General features: G+C 42.9%; 1 protein-coding gene across 1 annotated transcript in view; it reads right to left on the minus strand.

Moving 5' to 3' along the window:
- The window catches only part of DOK5 (docking protein 5), a 116,491-nt gene that overhangs the window by 33,100 nt on the left and 60,667 nt on the right, over window positions 1-22,724 (minus strand). Inside the window, exons 3-5 of the mRNA XM_054573585.1 lie at window positions 10,646-10,760; window positions 10,441-10,560; window positions 7,589-7,778 (exon numbers count right to left, since the gene is read on the minus strand). Of these exons, the coding sequence (XP_054429560.1) occupies window positions 7,589-7,778; window positions 10,441-10,560; window positions 10,646-10,760 (425 nt within the window). The remainder of the gene's footprint in view (window positions 1-7,588; window positions 7,779-10,440; window positions 10,561-10,645; window positions 10,761-22,724) is intronic.

The raw sequence follows: 22,724 nt of genomic DNA on the forward strand, positions 1-22,724 counted from the left end.
TGAGGCATCTCCACCCTCACCCTACCCCGCTGCCCCTCGCTGACTCTGCTCCAGGCACACAGGCCCTGGCTGTCCTCTGCACGCACCTCGCTCTCAGCACCTCATCCCAGCTGCCTTCCTCGGCTGGAACGCTCTGCCCCCAGGTCCTGCATGGTGCCCCCCTCGCCTCTTTAGGTCTTCCCTCACGCATCCCTCACTCGGCAAAGCCAGCCCTGCCCATCCCGTTGAAAGCCACGCCCTTCCTTCCTTGCTTACTATCAACAGCTTTGCTTCTCACTGTGGGACTTACACAAGCTACACCTATTTTCCTTTTTCAATGGTTTTTATCGTCTGTATCTGCCATCCTCTAGAGAGTAAGTTTCAAAACGACAACACTTAGATGCTTTATTCACTGCTACATCCACGGTGCTTAGAACCACACGAGGCTATTAGAATGTACTCAAGAGAACATTTTGATAGGAGAAGGGATGGCTCACTTTTGCTAGATGTTTCTAGAATCCTGAGGACCATCACAAGTAAGTGGTCACCTGCACAAGAGAGCCATCGGCTACGATAGGATGGCCGCACCACACCAACAGGTACAGGTGCATGAAAAGGGGCCGAGCATCTCTGATCACCAGGGGAATGAAAACCGCGATGAGCTATCACTTTGCACCTGTGAGAATGGCGACAAACAAGAAGACGAGACAGAACAGTTGGCAAAGCAAAGAGAGAAGGAGACTCCTGTGCACTGTCGGTGGGCTTATCCATTGGAGCAGCCACTCAGGAAAACATACGGCGGTCCTCTGAAAAACTAAAAGTAGAACTACCATATGATCCAGCAATTCCACTTCTGGGTATACACTCAAAGGAAATAAAAACACTGTGTCTGAGAGATAGCTACACCCCATGCTCACTACAGTATTATGTACATATATATATATATATATGAATATTATTCAGCCACAAGGAGAAGGAAGGAAATTCTGCCATTTCCTTGTCACACGTGGATGGGACTTGAGGGCAGTATTGTAAGTGGAATAACGCAGACAGATAAAGACAGATGCTGTGTGATCTCATGGATACTGCGGCATCTAAAAGAGCTGAACTCCTAGAAACAGAGGGTAGGATGGTGGTTACCAGGGGCTGGGGGGTGGAGGGAAATGGGGAGATGTGGGCCAAAGGTACAAACTGCCAGTTAGAAAATGAGTCAGATCTGGGGATGTAATGGAAAACGGGGTCACTGTAACTTTAAAAGACTGTATTGTATCCTTGAAAGTTGCTAAGGGGGTAAATCTTGAATGTTCTCACCACGTAGAAAAAAGGTAATGATGTGAGGCGAGGAAGGTGTTAACTAAACTGATTATATAACAATCGTTTTGCTCTAGGTACATGTATCAAATCACATGGTATGCCTTAAACTTTGTTTTATGTCACTTATATCTCAAGAAAGCTGTAAAAATACATAAATAAATAATACACACTCAAATGTTTAAAAGACGGCCACAGACAGGATGCATAGCTGAGTGTCTGGATTTTCCCAAAGGCCCTGAGAAAGTCCTCCTTTCCTCTAGGGGTTCCCCGTGCTATCATCCCAGGAGCTCGGGGGCAGAGGGGACCTGGCTAAGCTTGTGATGGTGGTCTCGTCTTGTCTGTGTGCACACCCCACACCTAGCCCACAGTCTGGCCAAGGACAGGCTCGCAGTAATGAGATCTATTAATGATGGGTATTAGAGAGGTTATTCTGTGGAGTAGACAAGGAACTCTTCCTCCTATTTATTTATAATAAGAGTGTGTTCCTTTCATAACTAAAATTCTTTGGGGGGAAAGGCTGTCCAAGAACAAATGGAATGCATGGCACAATGGTAGTTTCTGCTCTCCTGCAGAAAGAGTGATTTCACTTCTGAGCAAGCCTGTGTGTGAGATCCGGTTCATCTCCATCCAAATCTACCTACTCAACATAGAAGGGAGAATTGAGTACTTTTTACTTGTTAATTTGCTTTTAATCCTTTTATAAGAATGAGCATATGCTCTATAAAATATGCAGAAATCAGAGATTATTGAGGAGCTTAGAATCAAGAAGATAGAGAATATTCAAAGATTTATACCAGAATAATTGTCCTTTTAGCTGTAAATTCACCAATTACAGGGGGAAACAATTTTCTTTTCCAATGAAAAGTTATTTCACCAATTAGACTTGTTTTTGGAGTGATATACACAGGAAACAAATGATTTCTTTTTCCAAGGCTGTTCAGATGCCTTTATAGCCAAAAAAAAAAAAAAAAAAAAAAAAAAAAAGCTGCTTCACACATTCATGCACTCCATTTAAGGAAAAGCATTTGCCGATGTAATGTTGCTTTTCACATATTCTTGGCACACCTAAAAGTTTCTCCTAAAACAATGTCAAAAGCACGGCAGAGAAGCTCTCCAGCTGGTAGAGAGAGCGCTCATGTGTGGTAATTACTCAGTCCACCCTGCCAAACGTCACCTGAGCGGCTCCCACTCCTGCAGGTGCTACACCCAGAGTATTCATTTAGATCAGCCAGGAGGCGCGGCATGGAGCTGACACGGAGGCAGGTGAACTCAGCCCCCAGCTGTGACGTTAACAGGGAAACCTGCCGGACACCTGCCGCCTTACTCTGAACGGTCAACGTTGCGGAACGGCACAGCCAGGGTCTCCTGTCACCTGGATCTCCCCGTAAACGTGGGAGGCCCTGCCTACCTGATGGGCTTCCCTGAGGTTCCCGAGCTTGGAAGTGGGAAGAAACGAACAAAAGATGAGAAAAAAACCTCAAAAAAGGTCATCTGTGTCTCTGTCTCCCCAAATATACTAATTGTTCTTGATCTCCAGGGTCATTGAGTGGCAATTAATCGTGCAATTGCACTTTTCTGAAAAGCTTATGTTTCAACTCTGAATTTCTTCAAGGAAAGAAAGATTGACATGTGGTCAGATTTGCTTATGGGGGTTCCTGGGGGACAAAGAGTATCTAGAAAACCCTACAGATATAATCATGACACTGCTGCCCAGGAGAGGTGAACAATCCCAGCTGCATGTGCCTGCACTCCAAATTGAAAGAACACGTAGAGGATTCCAGAATTAAAGTAAACTAAGAAAACGTGTACCTTAGGGTGTATCTCAGGAGGCCTGTTCAAATTACCAATATCTTTGCAAGTCTGTTGCTCATATGCGGGCACCCTTCCTCCTGTTGAGCAGCTTAAACAACAATGGTAACACTCTGGCAGGCCCCCCCCCGCCGATGGTTTTAGGGAGCACTGGCTACGGAAGTCTGCCTTCTCTTCCTTCGCTCTGCAGAAGGTAATTAAGAACTAGGCTCCTCCTACGGACAGAAACTTGACTTGGGGCAGTGGACACACGATACGATATACAGGTGACACATGACAGAATTGTACACCTGCAACCCAAACAATAATATTAACCAGTGTCACCCCAATCAATTCAATTTTAAAAAAAGAAAGAAAAAAGAACAAGGTTACCTGCCAGTAGAATGGTAATACTTAGCCTTTTCAGAAATCTGTAGGGTTGGGAAGTAAGAAGATCTGAGAGTGACTCCTGAATCCAGTATATACTCGTCTCGTGCTTTTGGACCAAGATGGGAATAATAATATTATATGACGAGCAAGTGACTTCAATGAGACAGTGCATGTCAAATGCCTAGTACAGCAACTTTCATACAGTAAGAGCTCACTAAATATTAGTGATTATTTTCAATGGTGGAGAGGTCTGCTGGGGCGGAGTTTCTCAATCGAATAACTGGACCTGATAATTCTTTGTCGTGAAGGAGTGTTGGTGAGCATAGGTATAGTAGTGTCTCCGGCCCCTCTACCCACAAGATGCCAGCAGTGCCCTCGTCAGAGATGTGACAAGCAAAAATGTCTCCAGACACTGCCGAATGTCCTTGGGGGCAAAGCCACCGCTGGTGGGGAACCAGTGTTCTGTACCCCAGCCCCATTCTGAGTGGCATTGCTAATTAAAGTTAATCACTTCACCCAATTTGCTTTAAGCAGTTATTAAATGTTGTACTGGACACATTTCGTTCGTTTTTTCAAAAAACTTCACATTCATTCCCCTTCCGGTGGCCTCAGAACCCCCTTCCTGCTTTGGGAGAACCATCCCCATTCCATTCATACCCCGTGTGCTTTGCAGAAACTGCTCTCGGTACAGTGCCTGACACCTTGTAAAAGCAATGATCAACATATGGCAAGAATTCATCGCTCTTCCACTGGCTTATGGTGTGAGAGGACCCCAAAGCTCCTAGAAGCCACCATGGGAGTGAGAGTGATGCCATCCTAGAAGAAACAGGACCGGGCGGGAGAGGAAACCTAAGTTCAACATTGACCCTGAATGAGGCCGAGCCTGAAGCCATCCCTACTCCCTGGATTCTGGGTACAGTAATCCAATGAATTTCTTTTCTGCTCACGACAGCTTGGGTTGCTGCCACTAACTCTTCTCCGCTGGCATTAGGACAGGGGTGTGCACATGTACCTTTACGAATATCCTTGGCGATCTTGTGAGATACGTGTATATATATTACACCCATGTTACAGTGGAAGCGCAGGAAGCTGGCTGACTCACTCAGAGCCCCACAGCCAGTACATGGTCAAAACATAATTTAATTTAGTTTTGTCCAACATCCAGTCCAGTTTATCACATGTCCCTAATGTTATTCGGGGGCGGGGGGTGGCCGGGGCTAAAGATGAGTGTCACCCAAGGTCTTTGACAACATCCCTGGCGTTCCAAACAGAAATACTGGAACATCTCTGTGGGAGCGATCTGGGTGTGATAAAGGTTCGCCCGTAGAGACTCGACTCCTATTCATTTATCCTTGGGAGGCAGGGAGGAAATTATATTAGTTAATATGAAACTGCCTTGTTTTGAACACATCCAAAAATAGCCAGGGAAGAAATTACCTTCACTAATAAAGCAAGGCAGATATGAAAGCTTCACGCTTGGGGGAACATGAATGATCTTATTATCCTGAGCATCTTGATGATAACTATAAAAATCCATCTTTATTTGAGTTTCAGGCAAAAATATAAAATAGTAATATTACCTTGGGCTTAACAGTGTCTGTATCCTGCAAACCCAAGTCCTGCTCCAAAAGGAATCATAATAAAATATCAAAGATAGTATTTCGGAGAAGCCCAGCACCTTCTAGGCTATCTACTTGCATTTCTGCTTTTACCCTGCAAGGAAGTAATTCTCTGGATAAACTCACAAGGGAAGTTCAACACCTCAGCCAAGGGCAACAGCTAGGAAAAAATAGAGATTAGAATCTAGGGTCTCTTTGACTCCTGAACCGGCGTCCCTTCGCTACACCAGGCTGGCTGAGCAATGAGTAAGGTCCCAAGAATACAATCCCCGGTACTGGCCCTTCTGATTATTTCATCTCCTTTGCACCCGCCCCACAAAGCATGACACTCACTAAGAATGCTATTCAAACTTAAAAAATGCTCTAAGCCCCTGCGCTATTTCAGGCACCAGGCTGTATGTAATGGGTTGTGGGTTTTATAATCATCTAACCGCTGGAGTTCTTGGATAAAATACCCCAAAGGTCAGACCATAAAGAGACCGAAGTCATAGAGTAAAACTCTTCCATTTTCCAAGAGAGCAGCACTCCATGGCCTTTGGTCAAAGATCACTGGATAATTCTGAAATTTATGTCTCCAGTACATCCACATTTTTTATCTACTATTTCTTCCACCTGAACTATTTCAGTATCTCTCCACATCTACACCTGTGCCTGTATCCTGCTGTTTACAAATGAGGAACATCACATCTCTCTCTCACACACACATCCGCGCGTGCGTCTGCACATACACACACATAAACACCTGTTTAAAAAATCTCTATGGTTTCCTAAATGACTTAGGAGAAATGTAAAAAGCTTTAAAATGATCTTAGACCCTTAGAATTCAACCAGTTTTCAATACAAATAAATTAACCTGGAGGAAGATATAAGTAGTAGCAAAACCTGGGATATTAAGATAATTTGAAAAAAGTTCCAAATAAAAGGTTTTAGCTTCCAGAAATTATGATTTAAAAAGCCACACACTTTTCCTATTACTATCTCCTATAAATAGTGAAATCAAAGAACAATTGGAAAATACTCGTGTTTGAATAAGCACTGCCCGAAACGAGCCCCAAACATCCAGATCAATGGAGACTTCCCCTGCGCATCAATATGAAATAACAGTAGGAATGATGTGGGTTTATGGTCGATAGAAAAGTCTATTATAAAACATTTTTATACCTTGATTTCACTGGTTACAATTAATATACAAATAATACCTGAGACTCAAACAGGAAAATATGCCCACCTTCTCAAGCAATTTCTTAATTTCCTAAATAGAGATTTTTTTTTCCATAAGGATAATAAATAAGTAATTCTGACAAAAGAAGAGCAATGCCCTGAAGACTGAAGTTTTCTTTTGTAACCCAAGGACCTTTGCAGCCTCTGGGAGACCCACTGACTCATTTACAGCATTTCCATACATCCTTGAAATGACACTCTACCTGAAATTTACTTTCAGTACTTGAAACTAATGGACCAGAGAAGAGCTGTATGAGAAAGGAGAATTCAAAAACTTTCTAGAATGTTTTTAAGCGCATCAAAGTGATCCTATTTCTGAGAAGCAAATTTTAAATAACCAGCTGTGTTTTCAAATGGAATTAACAGACTAACTTGAGTGGAAACTTACTGTTGCATATTCAGGTGGACTGGGGTGCCAGGTGTCTAGAACTTCTGTGTTTACTCTCCTTGTATCAAGTACCCCATTCCTATCCAGTAAGGCGTGCATTTTGTTTTTTAAGTCACAAGTTGATTGTTTGCAACTTTAACGCAATGTTAGGCCATTTACAGAAAGGCTTGTATTTCCTAAAATTTAGTCAGTTAAATTTCTGAAATATAAAACTTACATGCAGTGTTTTACATGGAGAGGCTAAATTGAGGAAGGACAATGAAACACTGATTAGGCTGATCTCTTTATAGTTACTGGCCAACCCAAATGCGGGGCAGCCATCGTCCCTCTCCCGGACGAACACCCGGAAGGACAAAGGGAAACCCCGAGCAGTGCTTGCCGTGCTGGGCATTGCGAGGAGCACGTCTCAGAATTAACCTCTTCCAGCATCAGAGTCACTCATCCCACTGTGAGAAAAGCAAGTGGGACTCACCCACCTGCAACTGCAAAAAACTCAATGCCCCCGTATTAATGGCCGACCATAGTCAGCTCAGACGAGGAAACATAAATAGAGTAACGGATGGCAGTTTCCCAAAAACCAAGGAGCTCGACCCAGTACATTTTTACCTCATTCAACTTCAGTCTGTGCTACGTAATCAAACCACGAAATGAAAATTCACATGATAGTCAGGGAACATGAGAATCACCCATGGAAAAGAGAGCCATGTTTATTAATACGAATATTTTACAACACACCCTCCTAACATTGCATGGTCACATGTAGCTCTACACACTTCCTGAAGTGGGGTCCAAGATGGATCTCGTCTGTAAACCTAGGTCTCAAATGATGTGCACCTCAGGGGCAGGAGGAAGTGCGGGGAAAAGACGGAAAAACAATTACGAAACTCACCTCCCTGCCTCAAAAGTGAACCAAGCAGCATCTCGTCCATACCGCCGCAGGGCGCTGAGCGGCCAAGAGATGAGCTTGACTCTGGGATTCTGGACGTCCCAAAGACAGATGTGCTCATATGTAATCTGCAAGGCACATTCGCCATGTACATCTAAGTTAGGAGATGGCATCAAATACACATTGAATCTCTCTGGGAGAAAAACAAAAGGTTAGTCTAAAATCCCCAGGAATAGAACATCAAAGACACTGTAGGAACAAAGAGGCATTTCAACATAATTCAAGCTCACAATCTAGCTTTTGACTGAACAGTCAAAAAGATAAACCTTTCTCATAAGTTAACAGTCCCAGAAAATTATTTTTTTCAATGAAGATCATATTAAATCACATAATAATGATACAGTCTGGCTGTCAACACATACTAAACACTATTTAACTGAGCAAAGACCATTTTAAGAATTTTTTAATTTGCATAATAAAAAATGTGTATGTCAATAAAAGGCTAAAACAATGAAACCATTAAAAACATTGTTTTCCCCGCAGGTACATATTAATTACACCCACACTTTTGTGTTCACAATAGATGCAGGTGCAAAATAACGGTCTTATGGTTTAATGATATAAAAATTATATTGATCAGCTTATAGTTTTCAGAACTTGATAAATAAAACTGTATCCCCAATTATTTAAATAAAACTCAACATTAATACCATGCACTTAATAGACCTACAGTACGGAAAAATGCCAATGTATATATTTGAACTAGTTTTAACAATGAGCTGTCTTCAGCAAAATACTGGAAAGAAATACTCATTTGCTTTTTGGGATAACTGTTAAAATTTAACTAAGATTACTCTAAATACAGCTCTTGACTCATTACTGCAACTGAATTTTCATTTCTACAGGTACAATCATGGTATTTCTATTAAATTTTTTAGAAAGTTCATTAAATTAAGATTACAGAGCCAAAAAGTGAAATATGAACAAAAATATTATTACTATGGCAAACACATTTTCACCTATCCACCATTATAGTAGATTGCATACATCTGACAAAATAGTGTGGTGCTGATAACATTAATATAATTCTAAGTTAATTATTTTATAGTAGTAAAGATGGCATTAGAATTTTCATAGATTTTAGTTGAATTCAGTAAGGAGTGGTAAGACTGTGTTTGTGGAATGCATTCATGCGTGTATTACTCAAGTTTTCTAAGTGATTTCAAACTCCCTCTAACCAAATATTTGCTGGAACAAGGAAGAGAGACTGTCATCATTAATTAAAAAGTAAGAGAGACCATTACCAGTTTATTTGCTTAACAGTTCTTCTGTAACTCCCTTGCTCAAGAATGACAACAGCCACAGTGCGGAGAGTGGCCGTTTCTGTTACGATTACTTCAAGTCGTGGAATTTGATGCTGTACAGTGCCTTAAAGGCATAGCTGAGTTTCATAACCATCCCTAGTCCTTCTCTACCAGGGGTATTTTTTCTCCTATTTGACAGAAGAGGAAACTGAGGCACAGGAAAGGGAGCCCCTGGGTACTGCTTCACAAATACAAATTTGTGAAAAAATAAGTGCTGATCACGGCACTTTAAATTTTAGAAGAAGTCAAAACCTGGTATGTTTTCCTCGTTACGTGCCTCTGTCTGCGAGGCACCCCGGGTGCATCCCCGCAGTCCGGGCGGCCCCCGACTTAGCGACCCAGGAAAGGAGCCCGCACTTGGCTGTCTGACCTGGCACATGCCCACCTCCCCGCAGCTCCACTTCCTAGTCTGCAAAGAGGCTCCCGCCAATGAGCCTGCACTTCCAGGTCCTCCATCCATAACACTTCCGCGAAGGTGGGTTATGGCCGATACGGAGCATGTGAAATAGTCCCAGACTGTGAATGTGTCATAGAGACACAGCTCCTAATGGGAAGGAGGGCATTGTTTTCCTAACAATGGGAGTGTGTGCCCAAGGAAAGGGTCAGTCCAATCCTGCCTCTGCCTTGTTCCCAGCCAAGCCAGGTGACCCACAACCTCTCCAGGAGGGTGTGATACAGCCTCAGGGATCAAGTCAACAGGCTAAAGCAGAACTCGGGGATCCAATCTGCCCTGTCATATGGCTCAGCTACTTGGAGACAAAGAAGTGATTTTCCACCTCTGGGCTCATACTGTAAACCAACATTGATTTTTGCTGAAGTGTTCATGAATATTTTGGTCATTATTACTTGAAATGATTTATTCCCAGGTTGAATGCTGAGCTCCAAGAGCTGGCTCAAGTGTTTCAGTAGAAAGGACTGAGGTGGGTTTAAACTTGATGAAATATTCATAAAGTTCAGATTCTATTAATAACATTGGGAGGCTTTCAATGAAAATTTTAAGTGAAAAACTCCAGACACAAACCCATGACACTGTCAAGTCTGTACATTCTAAACATGGGCCCAAACGTATAGTCTGGAATCAAACACTAGTGATTGGAACCGGAGCGAGATCTTTAGCTTTTCTAAGCTTCAGTTTCTTCATCTGTAAAATGGGAAAGTAATAGAACCTATGTCATACGGCTGCTGAGAAAATTAAACAATCTAATGCATCTTCCACGGAAACAGGCACAGAGTGGGCTCCCCAAAATTTCTAGCTGATGTTATTAGTGCAGATATAGCCATAGTATGCATCAAAAACATATAAAGAAAAGAAATAGACTGAAATATTAACACTGGTTTTAGGTGAAACAAAAGGTTATTTTTGCTTCTACACATATATTTTTTTTTTACAACTTAAACCATTTTACATAATGAAGATATCTTCTGTTTTATTATACAGGGACAAAAACACAGTTTCATAAAAGAGCGAAGGAGAAGATTTTCTTTACATACCACTCTGCTCTCTCTCAACCCCAGTAGCCAGCAAGTCAGGCTCTCCGAGGCTGATGTCATTGATCCGTGTCCCTACACACTCCATCTGGAGTACTTTGCACCATTCATCAGCCTCAAGATCTGCAGAAATGTCCAGAAGACGAACTTGTAAGCCCAGCGCGCACCTCAAAGCTGGAAGCCCAAGCCCTCCCTGCCTCACACAAACCTGATTCACAAGCAAAGGTCTTGGAGGTGTCGTCATTGAAGTAAATCCCTACAGCGTGCTTCTTGGTGCTCTTTGGCAGTCGAGCCACGTTCTTCACATTGTTGAGTTCCGTAACCTGAAAAGATGGACAACTGCAAGTTTGATCACACTCCATGAATGAATGCTTCCTCTCCACACCCCACTCCAGGGCAGACAGACAGCAAGAGGAACACAGCTGGACAAAAGAGCATGGATTCCTTCAGCGTCATCCTTAATAACTCCCCCTTCCTGTAGCTCCTGAGCTTCCTGAGGCCAGTGAAGTGGTGTGACTTGCCTTCATAGAAGTAGAAAGCTCATTTTAGTGGTTTTATTCTTTTTTTGTCCTTCCAGAGACTCCACCTTCCCATGGTTCTCGTGACTGTCTGCATCATGGTGGACAGCCTTTCCAACACTCCCAGTGGACTAAGAAGCCCCGCCCCTGCCCGATCCCGAGCGAAAACCGTCCCATTTGTAACTAAATTATCTCACTGTTTGCCAGTCACAGCAGGAATGTCCAGTCTCTCAAAAAAGCCCTCCCTTCAAGGTTCCAGTCCTGGATCCCCACACAGAGGGTTGGTCTGTGCAGTGCGTACCTGCTCTCGGACCTCCTGGCTTCCCAAGGGCTCTGCAAGCACTGTTTTTATTTAGAGGCAGAGATCTCTGCATTGGCAACGCCTTGTTCCTGTCCGAAGGGAAAGACGGCACGGCAGACATTGCCTCTTCCTCTCGCCCACTTTCCCGGTGCCTTTAGCACTCTAACAAACCCCTCCCCACCCACAGAGGATTCTGCTCATTGTGTTTCCAAAATGGCTGCCCCCACTCTGGTTACAGCTGGGTCCCTTGCTGCAGTATGGGAAGTGGCTCCTGCCTGAGAGAAGGTACGCGTGGCCTCAGCCTAGAGTATTTACAAGATAGATGACTCTTCCCCACCAACAGGCTTTGCCTCCCCTTCCAATAAGTCCTTTGTCTCACACAAAACAATGTACCTGCCATCCATCTTTACCTTCAGTCACGCGAACCATTTCTCCCGTCTACTGCTCTAAACTCAATAAATGCCTGAGTCCAGAAGTAGGCAAGGAGTGAAATAAATACTCTCGATGAGCACACTAACCTAATTAGTTTGCTTCCCTGCTTTTTTTTTTTTACCTCCAGCTCCCTCTATAATATGAATGCAAATTTCTTAGCATGCAATATCATAAAGTTGCTACACACCGAATATGTGTGCCTCTCCCATGACCCATAGGTCAAATCCTATCCCACCCCCCAAGCCAAGGTGATGGTACTAAGAGGTGTGGCTTTTGACAGATGCTTAGGTCACGAGGGTGGAGCCCTTGTGCACAGGATTAGTGCCCTTAGAAAACAGACCCAGAGAGCTCCCTCATCCCTTCTGCCCTGTGCAGACACAGGACGAAGATGTCATCTATGAACCAGAAAGCGAGTTTCCACTAGATACTGAATCTGGCAGTGCCTTGACCTTGGACTTTTCAGCCTCTAAAGCTGTGAGAAATAAACTTCTGTTGTTTATGAACTACCCAGTTTATGGCATTCTGTTATAGCAGCACAAGTGGACTAAGACAGTAGTCCCCAACATTCTCGCACCAGGGACTGGTTTTTCCAAGGATGGGGAGGTGGAAGGGGGGATGGAGGAACAGAAGGCGGAGCTCAGGCAGAGGGAGGGGCCAGGAGGCAGAGCTTGGGCAAGCGACCCTCACAACCCGGTTCCTAACAGGCTGGCGCTGGTCCACCACTTGGGGGTTGGGGACCCCTGGACTAAGACACCAGTGCTCCCCAAAAGTTCAGCCAAGCCAGTTTCTGGTGGCTCAACACTACCTAAAGTATTCTCCAACTATGCCAAGCCCCATCGAGTTTACCAGGAGAAACTGCTTACATTTGGTTGCCATTGGTGCTCAGGCCCCAATACAGCCACTATCGTTCTGCCACAACTACTCACTGGTCTCTCCACTCCCATCTTAACCCCATTAATTCACTGTAAACACAACATCCAGATGGCCTTTATAAAACACACGTCCGATTTGAGCAATTCCATGCATAAAACACTTCAAGGTCTTCCCATGGCACCTGAGACAAAAGCCCCAATCCTTAGAATGACCATCGAGACCCTCGGGGGCCTTCCCCATAGCTGTTTCACCAGCCTCCTCTCTGTCATCTTCGCCACGTGTCCTATGTCCCAACCACACTGGCCTTTATTTAGTTCCCAGAAGGGACCATGGCTCTCCAGGCACAGCGCCTTCGCCCTCTCTCCTTCCCTTGCTCCCACTCAGCTTACAGGGCTTAGTTTACGTGCCGTCCCTTGCAGAGCTCAGAAAGATAACCCCCATCCCCATCTCTTCAGTCCCAGCCCACGGGTGGCTGTAGGCGTCATGGTTTGGTGCCCATCTTCTCTGTAGAGTAAAAGCCCCATAGACTAGGGACAGGATCTGTTTTGCTCCAGACTGAGTCCTCTGAATCTGACACACCGCTTGCTGCACAGTGGAAACTCTATCAACACGTGTGGACTTGAACAAAAGAACATACCCACCCACAAACGTACTTGCAGGGCGCGTCCCCAGAGTGAAAGCCTCTCTCTCCTGCCGCTTTTCTCTGGAGAAATTCTGCTTCTCCTTTAAGGTCCACTTCCTCTGGGAAACCTGTCCTGACCTTCGTGTGAATTAATTGTTCCTTTCTTTCTGCTCCCATGTATGATGCATGAAGCTGTATTCTATTATCTGCTATTGTGATTAATCCATTTATCTCCCCAGCTCGCAGTTAGACATGAGTCACCTATCAGTGACTTACTGATGGACTCAATCGATGAGAAAGTCATATGAGAGCCAACATTTATGAAGCCTGTCCCACTCGCCACGCTCTGTGCTTAGACTCCTCTTATATGCTATGTCTCATTTGATCTTCACAAAACCCTATGAGAAAGATAATATCATCAGTGTTTTCAAGATGAAGAAATTGAGTCTGAGAAAGGTCAAAGTCAACTGCCCACATTCACAGCAAAAAAAATGGCAGAACCAAGTGTTGAATGAGGCAATGGAACCCTGAGTCCTATGCCCTTCGGCTGCCCGGATGAAATGCTAATGACTGATTTGAAAACCGTCCAGCACAGAGAATCTTCAGCCCCCAAAGTGATCTCCTGCTTCGGGGCCTCTTTATTTTCCCCGTGGGGGTGGACGTAGGATGTGAGTGCCCCAGGCTTTAGGCTGACCCCCCTACCAAGTCCCTATATATAAGAGTGGTCTACCCTCATCTGAAAGGCAGCAATGACTCCCAAATGTGTCACGGCATTACCCAGCCATTAAGGGCCAAGAGGAAGGAATAAGTCACCTGAAAGAGTCAGGAAATGCAGGAAGGACTGCATGAGTCAGAACACAATTACCCATTTTGGAAATTGGTTTAGATAATAACAACCTGACACCCCCACTCAGGGGAGAGGGGCGAGTGTTTGCAGAGCCGGCGGAAGGACAACCAGGTGCTAAAGCAGCAGAGTCTGTCCCCAAATCAGAACGACACCTCGGTGAGCACCCACGGGCACATACCCACAACAACCCCCCAACACCCACACGCACCCCTTACTTTAAAAACACGGCCATCCACGCCAGTCTCTGAGTCTTCCCCAAAACACACGGTGAAGCGGTAACTACGAGAACTAACATTTGCAGCTGTATTTGTAAGTCACATAACACTTCTATAAGACGTATTTATTTCCACCATCACTCCATTTTTGTCAATGAGAAAACCAAAGCAGGACTTTTTTTTTTCTTTAATATTCCTTTCGCAAAGAAATAAGGTGTGCCTAAAAGAATCACTTTTAAAGCAAACACAGATCTTTATGCAGCCTCAGATTCTCATTGAATGTGAGTATTATTTTAAATGGGAGCTTCCTAAGGGCACTTGACCATCCCAAGTGACTGTCGGGTCCCCAGTACTGCCTCCGAGGGGTGGGCACTCAGGACCAAAAGCATGTACAGTAATAACTCTCTCAATTCACCTTCCGTTTGAATCTCTTGTCTCTTCCTTCAGTCCCAGACCAGCCAAGCATTATTTCCTCCCAAGCTCAAACCTTCTTAGGGAAACTCCCCCCGAGCCTCTGTAGTTAGAGATTTTAACTTTCTTCCACAGTGCAAACACAGAGACACACCATACACTCTATGTGTATCATGACGTCTTCATCTGTAGAGTCACAAAGAAAATGTCAGAATTTCTTCAAGGTGTCCCAGCATCAAGGAGGGGACCACTCACACGCCGCTGTTCTAGAACCACATTCCTTCTTCAAGAATCTCCCTGGCAGGCACACCGAACGACCGAACGGGCCCCCGATGAACACGCAGGGAAGGAACCAAGAGGCCGCCGCTCCTGAGTCGGGCCTCGCTATTCCTCAGGTGGTCACGAAGGGCATTCAAGGGTGCGTGGGAGAGCAAGACAAATTTCTCGGCAAAAGGAGCCATGAATGCACAATCATGGAACTGCAGTTCCTGTGACAAAACGTGGAGGAGTGGCCCAGGCCGAGCGGCTAACGGGCTGTCACCGCCACCAGGAGCCCAGCGTGAATCGTGACGTCCGAAGGGCATACACTGAAGGGCTTTAAGCGGATAAACAAAAGGGTCATGTCTGTGTTTTAGAAAGACTACTTTGTAGAGCAGCAGTTCGCAATCTGGGGGAGATTCTCGCACCCCTCTCCTCTGTGTGGGGAAGTAGGTAGCCATGTCCGGAAACACGCTAGGTTGTCACAACTGGGGGTGCTCCTAGAATATACTGGGCAGAGGCCAGACATGCTGCTAAACATCCTACAGTGCACAGGACAGCCCCCACGACCAAAATGTTAATAGTGTTGGGGTTGAGACTCCCTGATCTAGTAAAAATGGAGAAAGGACAAGGCTGATTCATTACGGAACTAGAGTGACCCTCACATGGACTCGATGAGAGTGGCGCCCCCTGGCGTTAAGCAGCGAGCAGCTGACTGGGCCATCCATGGTGACCTTAACCTTGGGAAGGATGGGAACATGATCTGAGGTCAGAGATACGGTCCGCAGAGGCCAGCAGACAACCAAGCCGTGAGTGGATTACCACTGTAGCTTGGGTTAGAACGGGAGGAATGGAAGGACAGGGAGAGATTTAGGAGTTACTTAATTACCACGCAGCTCCTGGTTTCTAGTCTTCTGAGTATGAAAAACACAGTCTTATGGCTCCATCAAAGACAAAAATATTCAACCCTCTCTGAAATTTCTGATAAATCTTTGAGTACGCCGTCCAATTAGGAATTCCCAAATAAGGACCACCAAATTATTTTGGCTGTTTAAAGCCATACTCCAGATGTCTTATTCATCCTAAGTGATAATATTAATTGACATAAATATTTAACAGCCAGTGATTAACAAAGAAGCCATACTGTAAAACTTTAATGTGCTATCGATATAGTTCTGCATTAACAACTCAGAAAACAATTATAAATTACACAATCCAATTTTCCAAATGGATTATTTTGTAACTAGACAGAGAGACTGTTGAATTTCCTCTAGTGTTTCAAGAGAAGATTAAGACAATCGGATTTTTTAAAAAATGCATTCCCTTAAGTGACTGGTACATTCCTGTCAGAATTATGCAATTAGTAGGCCTTGTGTGGGAATTTTAAGTATGTTTCTGGTGTGCTGCAAAGTCAAAATCCATTTAGGGAAACAAGCTTTTGATTTCCAATTTTTCTCCTTCTTTTGCTTATAGTAATGCACAGATGATGATGTATTTATATTTACAGAGTGAGAACGAGACCGCTACCTAAAAAGGCAATTTGCCGCCGTGCTTTCTTGTAGGTTGTATCCTAATTATTTTCCCCTTATGGGACTGAATGAATTAAGTGAGCAATTTGCTTTGTATATGCAAATTGCAAAGCTCTGCAGAAGCTTCAAATTGCTTTATTTTTTTTTTTTAAATTAAGCCATTATCCTACTGAAAATGAAGAGGCATAAGCCCCTTTAACTTTTGTAGGTTGTCTTTGATAATAAAAGTAATATGAAAGCCATCCATCTTGGGGCCCATAATGTTTCCTCAAGTATTAATAAAATGATTGATTACACTATTCTTACTATTATTGTTTTCATTGTAACACTTTTACATTATTATGTGTTGAAATTTCAGAGTACTCTAAAATACCCTAATAAACATTTCTGTTGAAAATTTCCAGAAGATTTCTTGAGTAATGTTCCAAGCCTTTAAACTTTTCCATGTTGTCTCTCCTAAGGAGAGTATCACTGGTTTTAAGACACGGCACCAGCAGGCAGGGACAGGCAAATAAGAAGAGACAGGCTCAGGTCTAATCACCAGTTGTCACCACAAAACATTCCTCTTCACAAGCCTCCCCTCAGGACCCGGAACACAGCAGCCTAAGCAAACAGTTCATAAAAGATCTCTTAGGAAAGAACCAGTCTAGACAATGCTGTCCCGACCCCTGCAGAGATGGTTCCATTCATTCCCAAAATAGCCGCATGCCCTTGGTCACTTAAAATAAACTGGACGAGTGCCTGTCTGAGTCATAAATTTGAACTGTCTCCCCGAAGAGTGGATCTTTATTTGTCCATGTGAAATAACTTAAATAATCCATTCATTGTGCCTTCCTTAAAAATACAGAGCCACACACATCAGAAAAAAAAAGAAAAAAAAAAAGGCTGCACTTAAACTGAAAAGTCTACAGGAAAATTTATGCAGAGAATGGAATCTGGGGCAAAGGACACTTTTCTAAGCTGTCAATGGGGGTGTGATTTTGTATCACCTTTCTGGACACAATTTGGCAGTAGTTACAAAAAATTAAAGGTGTGGGATATTACCTGGCGATTTTACTTCTAAGACTTTTTCTCCCAAAAAGATTAACATGGACACATAAAGACAGATGCACAAGTTTCTCCCTGTAACAAAATGTGTATTAACAAGGAACTGTAAACATTTTGTCCTTCAATTTGGATATTTTTAAACAGATTACGGTATATCAATATTAAAGTTTACTCTAGAATTGTTCAAGTAATGAGGCATCATTAATAAGCTATTAATATTGACTTAGAATTACAGTCAGAGTGAGTGAAAGGAGACTGGTATAATTCATGTGACCATTTAATTTAGCTCATGAACCATAATATTCTGACTATGAAAGGAACTGCTACTAAAACTTACATTAAGAACTACAGACTCAGCCCCATGTCCTGGGGAAGTCTGTATTTATGGACTCCTCAAATACTCATTACAGTATGTAATGAATTACTCCACTCTTGCTCTAAAAATAGGATCTATATATCAGTGAGGCTATGTTTCTACTTGAGAAAACAGTCTAAAAATACGCATCAATCTAATAGCATTTTTTTTCCTGAGGACCAAGACCAGGGTCATTATTTTCTTCCATTTCACTTCATACACTTCAGAATTGTTTCAGTTGGTTCCAAGGAACATATATGATGTTTACAAATTAAAGAATAAGAAAAGTGAAGAGGGAAAAAAGAGAGAGAGAAAGAAACGTGCAAAATATCTTAAAAGGCGGTGAGCAGAGCTCCGTTCTTTGTCAGCAGACCTTCTTCACCGCTGGCTCCCCTGGCCAACCATATTCCGTGATGTCTCTCAGAGCAAAAAACCACCGACTAATTTTTCACTAACCTGAGAAAACCCACCCTTTTTCTTTTGACATCATTTACAGAGAGCTTCTGTGTGGACTTGGATTACATTCAAGTGTTTCCACACAAATGTAAAGTAACGTGGAACGAGTCCGAGAGATGCATCTTCTTAAGAAATTCATATAAGAAATTAGTGTAAATGGGGGGAGGGGTCATTTGCAATCAATGAACTTTGTAGGTGAAGTTTGCTTTTGCCTTGTTCTTATTTTGCTACATATATGTGTATGTTTCTTAAAAATATAACCAAGTCAAACAGACTTACAGACTAGTGACAGAGTAGAAGGATTAAATTTCCACAAACCTTTAAAAAATTGAGGCTCTTCCAAAAAGGCAAGGAAAACCAAACATTTCAAATGATTAGTCAAATAAGTGAGGGACTGGAAAAAAATAATTTAAACTAGATGATTGCTTTATCAGATTGTAGGCCAAATATGACTTACACAAGTTAAGTACTTAATCCAAAAGGCTTTCAATTTAATCCAAATTGAATGAAATAATTAGGTATAACATTAACAAAACATGTACAGGATATGGAAGCTGAATATTACAAATGCTGATGAAAGAAATCAAAGAAAATTCAAATAAACGGAGCATCATACCAGGTTCATGAACTGAAAATCTCAACAGAGAAAAAAAATGGCAGGTTTTCTACAATTTGATCTATAAGTTTATTGTCAGTCTTCTCAAAATCCTAACAAGTTTATTTTAGAATTTTATGGAAAGGCACTAGAAGAGCTAAAACAAACAAACAAACAAAAAATGAAATGGAAGATATCATTCTATCCAACATTAAGGATTATATCTACAATTAACAACAGAGTATGTTATCATTAGAGAGGTAGAGACATAGCTCAGTGGAAGCAGACAGAGAATCTAGGAATAGACTCATGCTAATAAACACAAATGATTTTTGACAAAAGCACAGAAGCAATTCAATGGGAAAAGAATAACTTGTTTCAACAAATGGTGTTTGGATAATTAGACATCCATAGGTAAAAAAAAGAAAAGAAAAGAAAAAAGAAACTAAATCTACATCTCACACCTTATACAAAAATTAAGCTCAAAATGAATTATGGAGTTAAATATAATACTTAAAACTATAAAACATTTAAAATTTTTTAAATGATAAAACTGGGAGAAAATATTCAGAACCCAAGGCTAGGCAAGAGTGTTTACACTTGAACCAAAAGCATGGCCCATAAAAGTATAAATTCAAATACTAGACCACATCAAAATTAAAACTTTTGTTCTGAAAAGGCCCTGCTAAAAGAATGAAAAGATAAGCCATGGAATGAGAGAAAATATGTGCAACTGCGTAGCTGACAAAAGACACTGGTATTTAAACCTTATTTAAAAACCTGTCAAACACAATAGTAAAAAAAAAAATCCAGTTAAATAAATGCATAAAAGACATACTTCATAGGAATAGATATACATATACAAAACTGTGTTCCTTAGAATTAAAGGTGTTTGTTCATGGAATATGTGAATCAAAAGAAAGACAGCTCCATGTGCCATCGATCAGTTTTGGAAACGCTGACGTAAAGCGACTCAGGTCTCCTCAGTGTAGAAGTCCCCAGAGCCTCTGTACACTAGCGTGGGTTAGGAACCTCAGACAGGGGGGGCAAAGCTGCAGCTCCCGAACGTTGGCCCCCCACACCCCCGTCCTCCCAGAACTCTCCTTTGCTGCACTCTCTCGCGCACATTTTGGGAAACACTAGGTTAGAGAAATCGCTGGATTCATCCTTCTGGCCCAAGGCAAACTGAATCTTGCAGTGATGATGGGGAGTCACAGCGGGACTGGCCTCGGGGGTGCCCTTCGCCCAGAAGGTAAGCCACGCACAGGACACACGGAGAACAAAGCCAGGGCGAGAAAGCCGGCTTCCCAGACCCAGGCCGGCGCACTTCCGCCGCGCCCTGGCCTTGGTCTCCAAAGAGAGAGACGGTCTTCCTTCCACTCCGATCCCTTCCCGATTATTCCTCATCACAGAAGAAGTAAAACGACGCCCAGGGACGCTCAACCCCTTCCGGGGATTGTGAACCCCTTTGACTTCCTGAATGAAGACATTCAGGGTTTAACGGGAAGGGTCGACAGGAAAAGTCACTGGAGGGGTGACGCGGTCGCAGTGACAGCCCATCACATTCACAGGCGTCTCTGGCAGCCAGCCGCAGGGGCTGGGGCACTTCGAGCAGGAGGTCCAGGAATGAAAAATGACTTGTTCTGGGCGTGCATTATTCATGTATTTATTTTCCAACTTGCACAGGAGAGCACCACTGGCTACTTTTGCCGTGAGGAAGGTACCAACTTTTAAAAGTCTACAGCCAATTTCTTGTTTTAACACTTCGACAACGGAGCGGACAGGCAAAACTGGCGCTTTTTTTCTTAATCACATCCTTAAAAATAAACTGAAAGAAGCACTGTGTTCTCATAAATGCTACAGATTTCCTACAGGACAGATACGTCCACTGAAGTCACAGCATCTCTGTACTGACCAAATAGCATCATGTACCGGTCCTCATTTATTTTGTAAATTGCTTTATTTATAGTTGAATACACTCTGAAATCTGATCATGCTGTGCTACTTACAACCCCAGTATTTCATTATCAAGATTCATAAATTACACAGCATTTAGATAAAAAATGCATATCTCAGAGTTCCTCCAGCTTTTTATAAGCCCCAAGAGATTAACACTAAATGTATCAGATCTAAAAGAATAAGAAGGATGAATCCGCTACAGGAACTCATCAAGGACTTGGAGGCTTAAAATGTAGATAATTCTTCCGTTCTAATGCTTTGAACTTTGGTTAATGATTATTAGAGATGAAAGAGAATTGGCTTACCACGTTCCTCAAAGATTTACATATTAAATTCCAAAGCCAGGAGGTAGAAGTCTGAAACAGGGCAAGTTTGTCCTCAAACTCCCCTTGCTTGTTTCACGTTCAAGGGGGAACTTTCAATCCACTTTGGTTTTCCCTTTGAGTCTGTCCTCAAAAACTTTGCAATCCTGGCTTTCTCCGCCCCCACCATCACTCACCCCATTTCCTCCAAATCAAAACCTCCTTCTCCTGGCTTTAGATGTCTCAGGTACAGATTTTTCCTGGTAAGCTAAACAGATGTTTGACACAAACACATCTATATGTGCTCTACGTCTACTACTGATAATATTCATTGCTGTTCAATCAATACTGTAAAAAACATCTACTATGTGTTAGGTACTAATAACGGAATAGAGAACCACGCCCAACCCCCTTCAACTCCCCCCCCCCCCACCAAATCTCTGCCCTTAGGGTCCTTATTTTATAATTTTATAAGGTGGCCATGTGGCAAATACAATAAGAAACAACTGAGTAAATATGTTATGTAGTAGTAAGTGGTAAAGAGAAAAATAAAGGGAGTTGAGGTGTGTCAAAGGATTCCATTTTAAATAATGGGATCAAGAAATGGCTTCCCTTTGAGAAAAATTTAAGCAATGACTTGAGCAAAGTAAAGACATGAGCTACATGAGTATTTGTGGGGACAGGATTCCAAGGAAAGAGAAAAACAAGTTCCAAGGTAGGAGTGTGTTTGGCAGGCCCTAGAGAAAGCCAGGAGCCCAGGATGCCTGCAACCGCGTAGAGTGGAATTAAACAGGCCACGGGGAATCCATTCATGTGAGTGTGGAGTCCACTATTCGGACCTGGCTGAGGGCTGTGAGCTGGGCTATCGTGGTGTGATTGACACAGGATCCCACAGAGTCTAGAGGGCTAAGAATTAGGCAGCCCTGGGGCTTGGACCACAGCAGTAGCAGCAAAGGTTGTGAGAAGAGTTTGGAGTCTTTCTGCCTATTGAACACAGAGCCAACACCATTTGCTGATTGATCACAGAGCCAACACCATTTGCTGATGGACTAGATCTGGAGAGTTTCTACAAAGCATTCCTTGCTTTTCCTCTTCTCTTAGGTATGTGAAGATCTGTAAGAAACCATAGCCTATTTCTTTATCTTTCTGTATTCTCAAAGGTAGGTAGAGGGGACCATGAAGAATCAGGTGTTTCCAGATGTATGTGGGACTCTACCCAAAGAAGGAAGTGCCATGCACAAGGACCAGACAGAACAAGAGTCTGTTCAGACTGCTATAAAAAACTGCCATTGTAATTTACTGTATAAACCAAAGTGTCAACATGGGTCCTTATTAACAAGATGCTGCAGAGCCACCGCATTTGGAGAGTTTGCGCAAAAGGAAAGATTACCCACCTTCCCTCACTTAGCTAAATTTCTGTGCCCCTGGATCTATTGGTTTCACATAAATGGCACGTAGCCCCCTGGTAAATTCTCACAAAATGCAGATAAAAATCTTCAATATGGAAAACCAAAACAATTAAAATGTTCTATCATGAAAATAAGCATGGTCCCTCCATAGTCAAAAG

This window comes from Pteronotus mesoamericanus, unplaced genomic scaffold (assembly GCF_021234165.1).
Source record: "Pteronotus mesoamericanus isolate MK-2021 breed Mesoamerican mustached bat unplaced genomic scaffold, CSHL_Meso_final contig_25, whole genome shotgun sequence".
Lineage (NCBI taxonomy): Eukaryota > Metazoa > Chordata > Mammalia > Chiroptera > Mormoopidae > Pteronotus > Pteronotus mesoamericanus.